General features: G+C 33.1%; 1 protein-coding gene across 1 annotated transcript in view; it reads right to left on the bottom strand.

Moving 5' to 3' along the window:
* Positions 1-6,614: 6,614 nt before the first annotated feature.
* RSPO3 (R-spondin 3) overlaps positions 6,615-18,247 on the bottom strand; it is a 76,025-nt gene continuing 64,392 nt past the window's right edge. The window contains exon 5 of the mRNA XM_006926149.2: positions 6,615-7,829. Within this exon, the coding sequence (XP_006926211.1) occupies positions 7,645-7,829 (185 nt within the window). The 3' untranslated portion in view covers positions 6,615-7,644. The remainder of the gene's footprint in view (positions 7,830-18,247) is intronic.

The following is an 18,247-nucleotide window of genomic DNA, read 5'->3' as shown; positions in this document are numbered from 1 at the left end:
CTCTTTCTTTCTTTCTCTCTTTCTTTCTTTCTCTCTTTCTTTCTTTCTCTCTTTCTTTCTTTCTCTCTTTCTTTCTTTCTCTCTTTCTTTCTTTCTCTCTTTCTTTCTTTCTCTCTTTCTTTCTTTCTCTCTTTCTTTCTTTCTCTCTTTCTTTCTTTCTCTCTTTCTTTCTTTCTCTCTTTCTTTCTTTCTTTCTTTCTTTCTTTCTTTCTTTCTTTCTTTCTTTAAATGATACCCCATTAATGAATAGTGCTATGGTCTGAATGTGTCCCCACACGCCCAATTCATATGTTGAAATTCTAATGTCAAATGTGACAGTATGAGGAGGTAGAACTTTGGGGAGGTACTTGAGTCATGAGGGTGAAGTCCTCATAATTGGGATCAGTGCACTCACTAAAGAGGCTCCAGAGAGCTTCCTAGCCTCTTCTGCTATGTGAGGACACAGTGAGCAAGTGCCATCTATGAAGCAAAAGTGGGCCCTCACTAGGCACCAAATCTGCCAGTACCTTGATCTTCCAGCCTCCAGAAGTGTTGTCTATAAGATACCAGTCTCTGGTATTTTGTGCTAGCAGCCCCAAACGGACTCAGACAGATAGGAAATAGTTCTATTGACTGGTTTTATATTCATTTCCTACAGTGACTATATTAAAACTAAAATAAGTGATGCTTTTCTCCAGTCATTTTGCTTTAAGTCATTAACTTTTATTATTCTTTGTCAGTTTAGTCTTTATTAATTATTATGTAATTGACTTTTTTTTGCGGGGGAGGGGCAAGGGTGGAAAGGGTAGAGGCAAGGAAACTGATACTGGTTCCGAATTTTGAATTGCGTAGGCATGCAGAAATGTTTATGACCAAACACTCTATTTTGATATTGTGGAAAGGATAATTTTCATAATAAATTTGGAAAATCTGGAGACCTAGAACAGCACATTCTAATGGTCTCCTTTTTTTCTATAAATAATACCATTCTGGATTTGATTGGATCATATGGAAATACAAATTAAGCACTATTGTCTTGACCTTTTCACGTGTTGCGTATTAAGCTGTGCTTTAAATATTCTACAGTCAACAAGCGGAAATATTGGTTTACCACAATAATTCATTCTTCCCCCCTCCCACTCTAAAAACTCCAACATTTTAAAGGAGACTAAGATGGCAATCAAGAAAGCTAGAATTCATTTGCATGAAAATGACTCACTTTCCTAAATTGACTCCGCTTGTCTATGTCTTTTTGGAATCATAAATTATTCCCGCTGCTGGTTTGGATAAAACTAAAACCAATTTTCCTGTAACATTTGGTGTGTTCCTAAAGTGAATCATAACCATTTTTTACTACGGGCAAAAAGATCAGTAAGGGCAAACTCAGTGATAAAAGGGACCTACTTCTAAATAGTTACCACATGAGGAAAATCTATTGGATGTTAAATACAAAGTGTTTTTATTTTTATTTTTCTAAATTTCTTTTGTTTTGCTTTATTAAAATACTGCTTTAAGAAGTGTAAATACTTTGTTTTCCTTGGTATTATATTAAAAGTAGAGGAAATTACTAATTATTTCTTTTCCAATTTATTCTTAGATAAATTTTTAAATTAATAGGTATTTTTTTTTTCCCCTCAAACTAGCTGACCAAAAAACATAAACAAACAAAGTACAGGACCAGAGCATGGAAAGAGGCCAAAAGCCTGAATGATTGTCATTGCCACCGTGGAGGGTCCAGTGCCCCAAGGCTAGTAGAGTGGCTTTTTATTTTGTTCTCTTTTTCTTGGCATAGCATTCTAGGGGAGCGGCAGTACATGGTTGTCACTAACTAGCTATAAGGATGAAAGTAAGAGCCCCTTTCTTTTGAAGATCACAGTTTTCTTTTTCTTCCAAATCTTGAGACTGTCATGGCCAGATGGTTAGCTGAGCTATTGCAAAACTTCCTATCTCCTGGGAGGTGGGACCCACAGAGAGTGAGCATGATCTGAGGAGAGAGAGCATGCTTGTTAGCATCAACTGGCTCAAAAATGTCTCTGGTATAGATTCAAGACTTAAAGTAGTTTATATGATTGTGTTTGGGCACCACGAAATTTACAAAGTGAAGTGGTGCCTCCTGCTCTACCTTTGATGTAGCTCCGGTGCCAGCAGCTACAGAAAAACATGCTAGAAGCAAATGCTGCATGCTGCATTCTCAAATTTGCAGCCACCTCAAAAATTAGTGCTTTTATTAATTCCTTCTTGGGAAGGATATGGATAATTTCCTCTAAGAATAGTTTTTAGTGATGTCAACAGTATGAGGAGTGGGGAAAGGAAACCTGTTTCTGTAGTTAGTGAATGGCTAGCAACAATAGTAGCTTATATATTTATTGTGCTTTACAATTTCAAAGCACTTATAAATGTATCATTTCAGATTTTATTATAAACATAGATGCCACCGTAAAATTTTTAATGAGCTGTTAAATTGATTGAAAAATATACCTGTTGCTTAAAATTTACCTGTGATAGAAATTCGATAGGGATATCTAAAATAGTAACTGATATTAGCAGTATAAAAGCTAGTACATCAGTTGAACTTTAAATAGCTAGAAAACTTTGGTAATTAAAATTATTATTAAGCTTTGTTTAAAGACAATTCTAATATACATTTGCCAATTCTCTATTTTTAAAAGTAAAACTTAATCTTTAGTAGATGATTCAATATCTTGGATTGTCTCAACATCATTTTGAACATTTTCCATTATACACAACTGTAGATCTAGAAGTGTAAGATTTTTTTCAAACTGTTTATCAATCATACTATTTTATGGTCATATAATTCTGTCTTCTGAAATTATGTTGCCAATTTTCCAGCTCATGGAATATTTCAACTAGTAGAGGTTCTCTTATAACTGTATTTTAACAAATATGAATAAAAGTGGTTAGTATTTTTTGCTTACTTTCTTCTCTGTTCCCTTCCGTTCCCTTTTTTAATTTTCCTTTTGAAAAATCCTGTTTATATGGTACACATGTTACTCTTTGAATTACTTGCGAGGCAGAATGGGCAAGAAAAGGTATGTGGCAAAATACTGATAAAGAATGTCTGAAATACCTGGAAGAAAGTGAGACATTATCTGAAAAAGTTGTTTTGGCAGTTCCAATAGAAAAGATTTGTTGATATTTCTTCCTGTATTGTTGCAATTCTGAACAAGGACCCAAGAAGAGATAGCAGTGTTGGCAAATATACTGCTTACACTGAAAGAGAACTGAATTGAGAGTCAGTCCACAGTCATAATGGGCTAGAGCAATCCAGGACATTTTTTCAGGAGCCAAAACTGTTGTCACTTTCTGTCTGAATTTTAGTCTTTTTCTGATGGCACATAATTCTCATTTTTCCTTTTCCCTTCAAGCATACTTGCCTCTTCTCATCCACTGCCCACCAGCCATCCCACAGTCCCTCTGGAGCTCACACACACACACACACACACACACACACACACCTACACACACACTCTCTTTCTCATACATACACAGTCATATGTGAGCTGAGATGTAGAGTTAAGTCTTATTCTGGGATGAGCTCTCGGAAATTTGACTTCTCGAGCTTCTCCTTCATAAGGTTCTAGTTTAGATCATGAGAAAATACTTCCATCATGTGTGTCATGGACATTCTCGGAACTATAAATAAATGTGATTTTAAGGGATACAATGTGGGGAAAAGTGTAGGCTTCATAGTCACTCAGAGCTGGTAGTGACTTCCAGGATCATTAGTTGCTAACTGTGTGACTTTGGGTACTTCTCTGTGCTTCAATTTCCTCATTTTAAAAACAGGAATATCAATAATGCTTTCAGGGGGCTTTTGGAATGATTACTCAATATAAATTAGTCAAAGGTAAGTGGCTAGCATAAAGGAGATATAGACAATTTTTCTTCATTTTTTTCCTAGTAAATCTAGAAACATAATAAAGGTAATAATATACATTTAGTGGATTAAATGTTATTGCTTGCTATGAGAAAAGTCTCATTTGATCCAACCACCGGCTTTATTTAATCTTATTCTTTCAGTGGAGAATAGATTTATATTGGCTTCCAGAAAACTTTATTAGTATTATAAGAAGTAATGCCCTATTAGTAACAAATTAGCTTTAAAAGAGGCCTTTTCCCCCTAATTTGCCCCAAAATAGTAGCAGTTATATTGAGAAAGTCTATTCAGTTCCTCTTCTATTAAAATATATCCATGGAAAAGATGGAGTGTCTATTCGTGCTACTTATAAAAATGCATACTTTAAAGAATAAGTAATTTCTTAATTTTATGAAGATCCAAGTAAAACTGATAATTAATTATATTTTAGTTACGATTATTCATTTCATTCCCATTATTCTCACATATATACTATTCCTTGAAAGTATCACATGTGTACACTTATATGAATATTATCACATATCATTAATCAAGAAATTAAATCGATTTCTATGTGTGACTTGTAGAATTAGTCATTACTTTTAATTGATATTTATTTATGTACAGAATAATTATTATTATAATGAGTGATTAACCTTTCAATTCTCATAACAACCTTACAAGATGGGTGTTTCTACTTCCTTTTTGCAGATGAGAAATAGAGGCTCTGACAGACCACACAACTCACTCAAGTTCTCACAAGTTATGACCAGTTAAATAACGGAACTGGGATGATGTTAACATAGGCTGTCTAATTTTAGTTAGCTACAGTGAATTTCCCACTTTCTCTGCTGCCTCCCTTTATAGGAATCAGCCTCTGTTCCTGACATTAGCCATACATATACATATATATTTCTTCTTTCCTTCTCAATGTTATTCATGTCAGTATTTTAGTAACTGTTAGTGTAAACAACTTTTAATAATATCAGAGCAGGAGTTTAATCTGTACACTCTTAAGAGCCTATACATTTCCACTTGTGGGAAATGCAGGGTTGTGGAACCCAAAGGACACTATCACTAATGAGGACTCAGTAGGAGCAGGATCGTGAACTAACAGAAGTGTCACATGCTCCCCTAACTAGGACTACAGTGGTCATTTCATGCTTCTCTCATATCATATATAAGAAGTAAGGACCCAGAGCAATTAAGTAATCTGCCAATGATTAACACCTGGGACTGGAACCTAACTCTACTGATAGAACAGACTTCCCCTTGGTCATAAAGCAGAGACCAGAGCAGAAGTGTGGATCAGACATAGACAGATTTTTGTTGCTGTTCTTTCTCAATTCCCTTTGTAGTAAGAACTTATCAGCCATCTGTTATCATCAACAGTTTACCAGATCTTAGAGACTGAATCGGAGCAGAAAGTTAATGCCTTCTGTGATCAGAAGTTAACCAGGAGATTTTTGCTCCAAGTTGAGAGGGCTGCTGGTATAAAGATCATAATGATTTCATGTGCCTAAAGATCTATTAAATGTGGATTAAAAATTAGTTAAAATTGATGCTACCTGTGTCTGTGTTTATGTTTCACCAATGTATAAATATTAATGTTAGTTTTCATTTCTTTTTTCCTTTGTCATAATTCTACCTTTATTTAAGTGCTGCATCAAGGATTTAGATGGTCTATCATTTTCCGGAGGACCACAGGGTAAAAGTCTTGAGTTGAAACACATGGGAAGATGTGATAGTCATGTGGCACAATTGTTGTGTTCTGGTTTATTTAACCCTTTTTCCAGCACTGGATATGTAGGCATAGACTTTCCTAGTAATTGCTTGTTGAAAGAATGAGGACAATGATAAACACAGGAAAACACACAAAACTATTTTGGCCACTTATGCTTCACTAGATAAGACTGAGGACAAAGATGATGTTTGAAACCAAGCAAAAGATCTAGAACATGTGAACACCCTTCCACCTAACATAGTTCTGCAGAAAAATATTTGTTTATCCTTGGTAACATAAGTTGTGGTTGAAAATAGAATTTTTATATATTGGGAATAGATCTAGTTAGTTGAAACATTTATTTAATGTAGACAAGAAAACACCAGAGTAAGAAACAGGAATACACCATTCAAAAATTTTGGATTTTGGAAGAGCAAAAGTGAAGTGGAAAATGAATTAAGCCAATCAGTCAACATGAACAGTACAGTTGTCAGAGAAAGAGTGACCAGGGGGACAGGCAGCCAGAAGACCAATTCAGTGCAAGTTCTTCAGAAAGCAGTGACCTTTAGAGGGCTAGGAAGCATGGTGACAGAGCTGGGTATCCTGACATTACAACAGGAAGGTTAAGGTAGGTCATGAGATTCTGTGCTGCATGCTCAGAGGTTCCTTCTCTTGCCTTAGGCTGGTGTACCCTGTGTGAAACACTGGTAAGGCCTCCAGATAGGGTGACTTCAGTCCCCAGTGAAGACTACAGACTGAGAAAATATGGAGAAGAAAAGTCCAAATGTTCAAGATGCAGGAGGAACCGACATATAAGAAAAAAATAGTTGAATAAATATCTTCTAATATCCTATAAATAAATTTCAATCGGCTCGCATCCAAAGTTGGATTCAAAAAGAAAACATTGGAAAATGTAATATGTTCTGAATTACATAGGATACAAAATCTTCTTTTCTAGTTCATAAGTCTCTTAAGAGTAACAATTTTCAAAACAAACAAAAAAAACAAACAATAAAACAAAATGAACAAAACATTAAAAACTATCAACAAATATATTTATTGTGGTGGCTGTCTCCTCTACTAGATACACCTTGTTAGAAAGTAGCATCCCTTTTAGTTCCAGGTGGACCATTAAGCAGGTAATAAAATTCTTTTCCCCTTGTTGAGAAAGAAAACACATGACTTTGCAAACATGTTATATTCTCCTTGCTCTGTTTTTTGTTTTCTATGAAATCAGAATTTTCTTCTAATAAGTACAATTTTGGTTTTGGAAGTAAATTACAGGTACATGTTTACAGACTTATATAACCCAAGGGGTAGCAGAGACGGAACCACACAGTGCTGACATAGATTGGAGACCTGTTCCAGGTAATCACAACCCTTCACAGTTTTGTAAAGCACAAAAGTTATCTCCAATTCTATGGTTTCTTCCATATTTTACCTTTCTCCCATACAGTATATTTAACCCTATATGCACTCTCATGCTTCTTGCAGAAAGACAGGATGAGGGCAAATAGAACCGATCTTAAAACAGTTGTTTCTGTGGTGATAATTCTTATGATTCCAAATGCCAGGCCCTAATAACTGAGCGCTCTCTAGATCTCCTGGACAAAGCAACACTGTCCTTTAAAAGATGTTTCTCTCCTCTGATCTCTTATTTGTTTTGAAGGGATATTGTATCTTTGAATTTGTAGAACTATCTTTTGCTTCTTAAAACAATAGCTTCAAAAAATATTTTTTATAGAGAAAAGGTGTTGTTTCTCCAGATGTCATCATTATGTTGTTACATCTTATAGCCTATTGATAATTATGTACAAAATTTCTTGTCTCTTAAAAATGCACAGAAGCATGTAAGATAACCATTCAAAAGCATCCCTTCTTTGAACTTTGGGCTCTGTGTTGTTAACTAAGCTTGCATGAAGATATAGCAACTATTTGGAATGTTGTTTAGACTGAGCAGTAACTGACACGTTGTCCATTTGTGGTCCTAATGGCTAGAGCATCTGTCCTGGGCATCTGGTTGAGATAGCAGCATCATGAGTCTACAAAAATCTCATGGGACCCTCTAGTGTACAGTGCTGATGGATACCGATTTCTGTTTATCTTGGACCTTCCGCTTCTTCTGCTGCTGTTTGTTTTCTCGTTGTTCTGGGGTTTCTCTGCTGGGTTCCAGACCTTTGTTATCGGGTATTGCGTCCTTATTTTCTTCTTTATTAAGTTTTTTTCTTTTCCTCTCCCTTCCTTTTTTCCCTGAAATGAAAGGATGCACCTTTAAAAAATACATTAAATTATGTTCTATTTGGTTATTCTAAGTTTATAAAAATGAATTAAATTTTTCTTAGGTTGCATACCATATCCATAAATACCAAATATCTACCATTTGTCATTCACTCAAGTACTCTTTATTAAGTCCATACTATATTTCAAGCAATATAAATGTGAAACTCATACAAAATATAATGAAGCAACTTATATATAATCGTTCTGAATTCTATAGAGTTCTATTGTTATGTTTTGTAACTATTTCACATGATAGTTATTTAAGGATATTTATTAGAAAGTTTTGAATAGATTTCTTGCCACATAAGAATTTATTAATGTGTATATGTTATCTGGCTCTTATTAAGGTACCATTTTGTATTCTAATTTTTCCAAGTAGCAGTTACATATTTGCCATTTGCAGATATGTCTGCTTACCATGTACTAGAAAAGAATCGATTTGCATAACACATTTACAAATAATGGTTCACGAGGAATAATATCAGGATAACTGTATGTACGTTAATTTAACACAAATATTTATATGTTGAAATTAATTTCCATTGCAATGTCTCTACATGCAGGTGTGGCAGTGGCTATCAATAACTCCATGGTAGAAGCTATTAGGGCAAGGACTTTATGTCTCTATTAATCAAATCAGTAGATAATTATTGCACATATACAGGATTCCATGGAGACATTAAACTGTGTTCGAAGCAGAGATTTTAATTTAGATTTGCACCATGAGGCATTTTACAAAGTGTAACAACACAACATTAAGGTTTTTTATGTGAGAAGGCATATTGCAAGGTAGATTGGAGGCAGGGGGAAGAACTGAATTTCATTCTGTTGGCACTGGAGAACTCTGAGAATTTTAGAGGAAGAGAATAATTGATCAAAGTGCACGAGCCCGGCACCAAATGGGATGGATAGTTTTTATTTATTTCTAAAAGTGAATTAACTGGATGTTTTATTGTTATCTCAACATTTTAGATATACTATGACCAGTGTAAAATAATTTCTAAAAGCATGGTTTCAGTAACATCCATTAATACAGATACCCCAATGAGTAATTACTGATTTAAATCAATATCATAATAAGTGAAAACTAGGAACCAACAATTCCTTGATGTGGAACAAATTCTGATAATTTGTATCCCCACCTACTAAACCATGTAAAAAATTGATATTAGTCTCTGTCTCCAAAAAGCCACTTTGGACAAAAGTATTTTGGAGAAATTATTTGCATGAGAGAACCAAAATATTTTCACATCCTGAAATAGGCTGCAAATATTGAATTCAGTGGTTTGGCTTTCCTTTTCTTGAGCTCTGGTTACAGAATCCCAGGGAGCAATATTATTAATAGTGCATACGTGTACTCAGCCAATACGGTCTCCTTGGATTAATGATATTTTGTCACAACTAGCTTTGTCTGAGACTGTGTTTACAAAACCTTCCAGTAACTTTATGAAAACCTGCTTTGTTGGACTCAACATAACACATCTCCAAATTCTGGACTCTAAAAGTACAGTTAACAAAAATGAGAATTCAGACCACTATAAAGCAAATATCAAATTGTTGTGGATATGTAGAGATGAACAAAAAAATATTAGAGCCTACTATTATGTCTAGGGCTAAACTAGTTGTGCACTGTTTCACCAGTGCCATTTTTCTTTCTACTTTAAAGAATATTGCTGGGTTAATAAGATTCCTACTGACGAAATCCATGTTTTGTTTTGCTTTGTCCCTCCCTGCCCTCAAATACTGGCTGTAATTACTATACAGTTGAAGTGTTGACTTGTACCTGGTAACGAAGCAGAGAAAACTAGAATAAATTTACCTTCCTGAATATGCAGAATAATTTAATTTTCATAAAGGCACACAAACTGAAAGAGAGAAATGACAGTTTTCATGGTATGTGCTTGATTTTCAGAAGGACATGACTGTAGATGTTAGATTACATAATATTTCCATTTTGAGGAGCATTTTGGAGATGTTCAAGTTCAACTCTAAAAAAAATTGTCAGTAAAAATCATTCCAAAGTTTCATTAAAAAAAAAAAAAACCAAAAAAAAAAAAACTACTGACCCCAAACAAAATGTTATTTTTATGGAAATCATCCAAAAGTTCAGTGTTTGACATTGTTCTCTTGATGATGGTCCAACATCTTACAGCTGTGATTCCAACCATAATGTTTTGGACACTTAAGGAATATATTGTTTCTTTCTTGGTCACAGATTGATTTATATGTTTTTCAGCCATATGTGACAACATACTTAACTTACAGAGAATTTCTGCTTATTAGCAAACTGATATAATTGTTTTTTAAGACAGGCAGAAACATTTTGGGAAGTAGCTTGAAACTTAGCATTATAGTTTTATCCCAGGAATAGCTATTTAGTCTGGGCGGTGAGTGAAAGGGGATGCTCTAGCAAAGTAACAGGAAACTAGCACATTGTACATTGTTGTTGCCCAACAGAGGGCTATTGCACAATAGAAAAATGGGATTATTATTTTTTACAGGCCATGTGTTAGTGGTTGGAAATGCTAACTACTCTTTTGCATAAATAATATATTTTCCTCTTGTCCAAGAAATAAAATAGAAATGCAGGAGAATGGCTGTAGTCCATTAAAAATCACGTGTAACTTGGGAAATTTTGCAAGGTTTTCATTAAAAGGGACTTTTTTTTCCTATTCTGGTGACTTTTTCATTGATGTGGTCAATAGTTATTTTTATACTTTTTTGGATAATTTTGTAAACTAAGCATCCCAGTTATCATGACCTTACATATATGCCTCTGTGCTGTCATTCACTGATTATGTGTGTGTGTGCACGCGTGCCCCAGATTTGGGCTGTAGAGCATTCTTATGATTAAAAGAATGTTCATCTTCCCTTAATGTTCCAGCTATGAATGTGGTGTTTGGATAGAGACCATTAAAGGGAAATTGTCATTAGCAATGAAGTATAATCTGAGCCCTTGTAGGGAAGCACTATGGTGTAATGTTTAAGAACACTGTCTTTAGAGTTAGAAAAACTTGGTGTTCAAATTCTAGGTCTGTCACTAACTAGCTGTGTGGCTTTTGGTAAATTGTCATTATCTCTCAGGATTAATTTTCTGATAGTTAAAATGTGGACAATCAATGCTACATGTTAAACTCTGTAAGAATATACAAATGCTCCTAAAGCACTTAGCATAGTGCCTGGTACACATTAATCATGGGAGAAATGAAAACAACTGTTAATAACTCATTACATAAACATGAATTAAGTCTACTCCATGCCAAAAATTGTGTTAAAACCTGGGGATACAAGTGAGATATGGAGACAGACAGAATAATTACAGTCACAAGCTAATGTTAAAATAGAAGTATGCACAACATCCTACTGGGAGCATAGAAAGGAAAGCACTGGACTCTGGCAATGGAAACTGAAAAAGACTCCCCAGATGGGAAGATGTTTGACCTGAGCCTTACTGAAAGAGCAAGAGTTTGCCAGGCTGATGAGAGAAGAAAGATATGTGGGGCAGTGAATGATATATTAATGGCATGAAGGCATGCAAGGGCATGATGAATCTGGGGAACCGAAAGTGGATTTCTTTGGTTTGATCAGAGTCTATATATAGGATATTACCCAGAGAAGCTAGAATAATATACAGGGCTTGATTGCCATGTTAGGAGTTTGTCCTAAAGACCTTTGGTACTAAAAACTGGAGAAAGGCATATATCAGAATCTGAGAGCAAGGCAGAATTTGGATGTGTCTATGAGTAGTTTAGAAAAGACCAATAGATTATTTTGACATATAATATTATTTTCTATTTCAGAAAAAATTCTGTAAGTAATAAGAATCCATAGAGGGAGTATAAGCAGTGACAGGTATTTATTCTTGAGCCTTAACTTTTCAGAGTAACTAGTATCTGTGCAGACCATATAGCCACATATTGTTTGATTTTGTTGCAAACCAGTGTCATGTAATTGAATGGGTAATTGGCATTTTTGAGATTCTGAAATTAGTTCCTATTAATACAAAAATAGATTCATTTATATAAACACCTTTAAGGCTTTCTACAGACCAAGGAGATTTGCTCCTGTTTCTAAGCATAGATGATGTTGAAATGCATATTCTTAGGCCCCATCCCTGGAGATTGTGATTCATTAGTTCTTATGATGGGCCAAGGAACCTGTAGTTAATCACAAGTTCACCCCAATTTATTCTGATGTGCAACCACACTAAAGAACCATAGGTGTAGATCAATAGAAGATCCAATTTTCTTAATCATAAACTCTCAAAATTTATTTCATATCATATGGTTTCTCATAACTTCTTATATTTTTCCCCCAAGGGATATAATATATTTTTTGACTTCCTGTCTACTAATTTCAAGGCAATTTTTCTAATTAGGTATATTTGAAATAGACACCTAGACACAAAAGGAAAATTTGTTGCTCATTGTCTTTTTTAAACCTGCTCAACTAGAAATATTAACTAAAAAAGAATAAACATGTAAAAAAGAACAAAGAGAGAAGGAAATGATCCTGAATTATTTTTCCTAAATTATGTATTGCATATTTAAGTTCCAAGTGAAAATAAAAACTATAAAAAAATGCTCAATTACCCTTTTAAATGTAATGAGCTTATAAAAAGTGCTTCTCTATAATCACAAATAGAATTTATTTATTGAGAATTACTCAAATTATGAATATCAGCTCACAATTTTCTGGATGTTTAGAAACATCTGTTCATAGGTCTTTATAAAAACAACGGCTTGGTGAATTTCTTTCAAGGCACCACTAAGGGGAGCCATTGAGCTTTAAGTAGCTCCTCTTCTAAAACAAACTAAGATACTCTTTCTCAAAAAGCTAAAAATGAATCTACAACTTGAACCAATTAAATAAATATTCTATTAAAAATTAAAAATTTTTTCTAGGTCTTTTCTCTATTGAGTGTGGAATAAAATTCAATAGGAAGGAAATCCATGGCTTTATACCTTCAAAAAAAGCACAGAAGATGTGAAAATGCAGTTAATCTGATAATTTTTTAATCTAGAGTTGGATGTGATATTTATGTATAGAGGATGAAAATTTCAATTTTTGTTCCTTTTAGTTAGGAAATCACTGGAGAAAATTTGCAAAGATGGGAAAATTGCTGCCGTATAATTTCTTCAGCAATTATAATTTACTGCGTAGATACATATGTAAAGGCCTTTGAACTGTGGGCTATGTAGAAACAGGACTGCCTGACCCAGTGGTGAATAAAATAACTGAAAGTCACCAAGGCCAAGTTTCTCTTTTTTCCCCATAAATTCCCAATAGTAACCTGTTGCAATAATCAAGGTGAAGATGACTCGGGTGATCTATTTTTCAAAATAGGAAGATGACTTGGGTGATATATTTTTAAAAATAGGAAGATTTAATGAACACTTAAATTGCACTAGGCATACTTCTTAGTAAGAGAGCTGTGTCTACAATCTCAATAGTAACCCTCATTTAACAGATGAGGAAAATAAGGGCTCTTAACCATTACACTCTTCTGTCTCCACATTATGTCTCGATAGAACACCACGTGACATGGCACCCTTGTTTTATTTCACTTTTAAGCTACTGAGTTTAAAAAAAAAAAAGGGCAAGGAAAGTGTCTAGGTGTGGACTACCAACTTATTGAACAGAGGGGTTTTACGAAAATTAAGATTTAGAACTTAACTACTTAACCTCTTGAAATTTGAGTTTTCTGAGCAACTTGCTCATCAGAACAGCATTTTGTGTCAGCACCATTTCATTACTTCATTGTTTACTCTCTCTCTTTTTTTTGTCTATTTTTTTTATTGCCACAAGTATATTTATTTTTCAGTATTTCTATTCTTCCCTCAATAATATATAGATAGAATATACTATATATATAATTTGAAAACTACTTTTTATAGTATATAATTTATCTCTAATTTAGAAATTTTATATTACCTTTAAACTATCATCATTACATTTTGAAATCCTAATAAAATTATTGGAGATTTTTATATTTTGTTATATTTAATACCAAAAAGGAGATAGAAAAATTGTATGAGTTTAAATCCCACAGAGGTTTGAATGCAGTCCTATCATTTCATTTTATAACAAACACCATAATATTAAGAATCACATTTTTTAGAATCTATATTTAGAATCTATGTTTAATTGTAGAAATCTATAATCTACTCTAGCATAATAAACTGTTTTTGCCAAATCAAATATTTTTCTTATGAATTGATTATGTCAATAGGCCTTTACAGATTTTTTTCTTGCCTGTTGTTTAAATAATTTCATTACTCGCTGAAGACTTAGGGTCTAAAATTTTAAATTTTGGCTCTATATCTTGACAGATGTTTCCACAGCCCTATCACCCAAAGTAATTCCATTCCACCTCATTGCTTCTGTTATCCAGAACTCTAGCCTGGACTCCTTGCATTCAAAAGGGTTGTTAACTAGAGTCCAAAAGAAACTGTTAAAGATATTGACTATTTCATGCTAGAATGTCTTCTTGTTATAAATCATGTGCTAAGAGAATAGTTAAAGGAACAAAGAGAAAAAAATACCCCCCAATTTTTTACTATTTGCAATGTTTATAATTTATTCATTATAAAAGTAAACAATATCTTGTATTTTATTTTATACTATTTTTAAAACATACAGCTTTATAATTTATATTATATAACTATTTTAAGTTTAGTATTCTTAGTTACTTCAATTAAAAAAAAAAAGCTGTCAACCCGGCTAAAATGTGCTATGAAAATTTTAAAAAGTTTTGTATTCTTTTATGTGGGTTTATTTCTCTCGAATCAACCTCTTTGGGTTAAAAGTTCATGTGAAATTAGTAATTTCAGTGTTTCCTTTTTTCTCTTTTTTTCAAAATCTCTTAATTTGACTTTGAAATTCTATCCACCACATTAGGCTAGATTACAAAACTCTCAGAAACTAAATTATACACATTAATTTACATGTTGAAAATTTCTGGATCTAAGCATGTTTGCATAATGTGTTTTGAACTAGATTTTGGGTCTTAGACAATTGTATCTATTGGATAAGTATGTTAAAACTGAATTTACTTGCTGTCAAAGGGTATGATGATAAATTTCACCCATTAAATCCAGTCAAATTTTGTTCATTACTTTTGCCAAAAAATGACTAGTTTGTAAAATGAATATTATTGCTCCAAAAAAATTGACTATATGTATTTTGATTGTTTTATATACTGTTTATGAACTTATAGTAGGGGGATTTATAACATAATCTTCAGCAATTTAGATAGTAGTATGGCTGACTCTCCTTTTTAAAAAAAAAACATTGACACCTGTCTAGTAGCACTGTCAAGTGTCATCCCCCAAATTTTCTGTTTAGAGCAGTCTTCTCAAAGTATTTATGACTATATCAAAAATGAATTGATGTGTTTATCTTTACAGAACATTCATACTCTACCTTGCTTCCTTCCTCATTGCCCACCTTGGACTCGAGCAGGCTGCTGCTATAGACCACCATCTCACATCTCAAGGCAGAGAATATAGACGGGTCTATGAAATGCTTGCGTCAAATATTTCTTTCATATCATCCTTTAAAAAAATCTATTTTAGTAATTTAAATATTAAGAAAAAACAGTGAAATAGCCTCTGTAGACATTTCTATCATACATATACTGCCTAACTTAAAGTATGTAAGTAGTATCATAGATAGGTTTTCCTATAAAATTATTTTGAAGAAGAATACACAATTGTATTCCAGACCATCTATTGAGTGATTTCTGTAAGAAGTCTGGAAAAAGTTATATCTTTAGTACTTCATTATAATTTTTTAAAAATGTTTTTCACATTCTTTGTAATAAATTAGTCTGCCTAATTTTATGTCAATTTAAAATTTAAATGTAACAACTTTGTTAATATTTCACTAATTAACAAAGAAGTTGAAAGTACTGTCTAAAGTATAGATTGCTTTGAAAATATTTGTTTTTTGGTGAACTTTAATTTTTTTTTTTGCTCTAAACTGAGTTAACAATTATGCTACCCCAGCCAATAACACATATTAAAGTAACACAATAAAGAATGCTTAAATTTGATGAGTTATCCAATTTATTTACCACAGAAAAAAACAGAAACCTCACTTGTGTCAATATTTGATTCTGAAACTTAACAATTTTGTCTGATGTTTTTCTACCCTTACATTTTCCTCTCACAAGGGAGCACAGTGATAATGAGTTTTTGTGTAGAGCTTAGAATAATACTGGTGTGTGAATTTTCCCCATTTTTCTTTAGTTAGATGTGTAGGCTCACAGTTCAGTATTTCATACTTGAAATACATGTTCTGGAATCTGTTTATGGTAACTACCTACCAAATGCCCCCCTCACCCCCCTCTCTCTTTAAGAGAATCACTAAGCCAAGAGCACTGTCTTCATCTTTGATGAAATATAGCTTTCCAATTAACAGGAAAGTCCTTCATTTCAAAAGGCTGAACAGAATGCTACTTGAAAATTCATTCCAGCTGGTTAAATTGAAGAACTGAAAGAATTCCAAAGAAAGAATATCCTTTTGGCATTCGTCATTTGATTTTCATTTGGATAAATTTCCTTTTGCTCCAAGAACTTGTCTCAGAATTTTGTTCTTCTGAGACAGAAAAAGAAGTGTTGATAGCTATGTTTGACTGTGCTATACTTCTTCCCTTACTCAAATTGTCTGCTCCATTGAATTGACAGGAGAGGATGGCCTCGTACTTGCTGACAGACTTGCAATGATTGATTATACAAGAAATGTTGATATTCTTCTAGTCTCTTTCATCATTTTATACATTAGTTGCCTCTGCTGTCTAATTTTCATTCTACCATAGCCTAGTCTTTCTTTTCTTTGAAGCTTTTAACTGTTCTATGGGTGAAAAATATGTAACTCTAATCTGGAATTACATCGCAGGGGGAAAAACAAATAAGTCTCTTACTTAGTGTGTGTTATCCCATGATATTTTTAGTAAAGATGTCACACACTTTTATGGCTACAATTTAATATTTTCAGCTATTTATTTATTACATATATAAAGCTAATTTTTTAAATACTCCTTTAGTACATTCTCAAGTGTTTTTACTTTCCTTGAGTATTTTCTTTTTTCTTCCTTTTTTTGTGTGACAGTCTCTATCTCAAGCTATCGATTTCTTAACTAGTTTGGAAAACAGAAAATCTCATTTAGCCTATATTAAAACCTGTAATAAATATTAAAACATTAAAATCCGTAATAAATAAATTTTATTCACAATATAAATAAAGTCATAAGGGACATATTTCACCTCTGGAAGATAATGCAAACTTTAAAATGCTTCTACTCCAACTTTATTTGTTGGTGCAAATATCTGTTCTTAATTAGGAATACTTTCCACATGCATTTCCATTACCAGCAAGATAGCTCCTTGTAATTACTTCATCTATAGTGGTTACGTATACTTGAGTGGAATACAGCAAATTTAATTTCTTTAATTTTTTTTTGGCAGTTGAGAGTTCAATAATCTAGAAACATCAACCCTATAACTAAGTAAGTATAATTAATATTAGTAAGATTTTATCAATAAAATCTTCAATAAATCTGAAAAGAGATTTCATTTGACAGCTTCTCACTGTGCTCCCTTTGTCACTGTACTGATGCGTATTAGCATGGAGGAGGAGAATTGGGAGAGTAGACACATGTGCAACAAATGTGTGTGTATGTGTGTGTATGTACATATAAACATATATGCACATATTTATTTATAGGTCCCTTCCCTCCACAGATGGAAAAGTTCTATTTTCCTGGTGAATTTGAAAATATCAATTCAAAGACAGAGAGTTTGTTTTCCAATTTAATTTTCAATAAATCTGAAAAGAGATTCATTCTATCACAAGAGTTCTTCAGAAACTTGAACCCTTAAAATTAAGAGACTTTGATAAATTATATGCCTTTTAACTTTTTCTTATCAAACACATTTCCCATACATTAACACATGCAACTTCTCAGCTTTTGTTCTTTGCTAATGTTCAAAATGTTGTGGGGAAAATAGAATATGGTATTCTAATAAGCACCTGATTAATGCAGAAGAAATCAAAGAATTACTTTCATTCTTTAGATACTCAACCTTTATCACGTGGACTTTTCCAACACTGACATTATCGTTAAAAGTTCAACAACCTTCCTCTTTCTTTGCTACTTAGTTCATTTCCTCTCATTGTTTTGATTGGATCCCTGAGTGTATCACAATATATTTAATTTCAATCTATATTTTAGGCCCTTTTGTAATTTGTCAGGTGATAATGAACTCTATTTCTATTTTTTTATAATAGGAAGAACGATGTAGTAATAACTTCAAATATAATAAAATTATCTTTATAGAAACTCAACCTTAATTTGGATTTCCTATAAAAATATTTAAAAAGAA

Source organism: Pteropus alecto, unplaced genomic scaffold, assembly GCF_000325575.1.
Source record: "Pteropus alecto unplaced genomic scaffold, ASM32557v1 scaffold79, whole genome shotgun sequence".
Lineage (NCBI taxonomy): Eukaryota > Metazoa > Chordata > Mammalia > Chiroptera > Pteropodidae > Pteropus > Pteropus alecto.
This window is presented reverse-complemented; position numbering and strand designations above follow the sequence as displayed.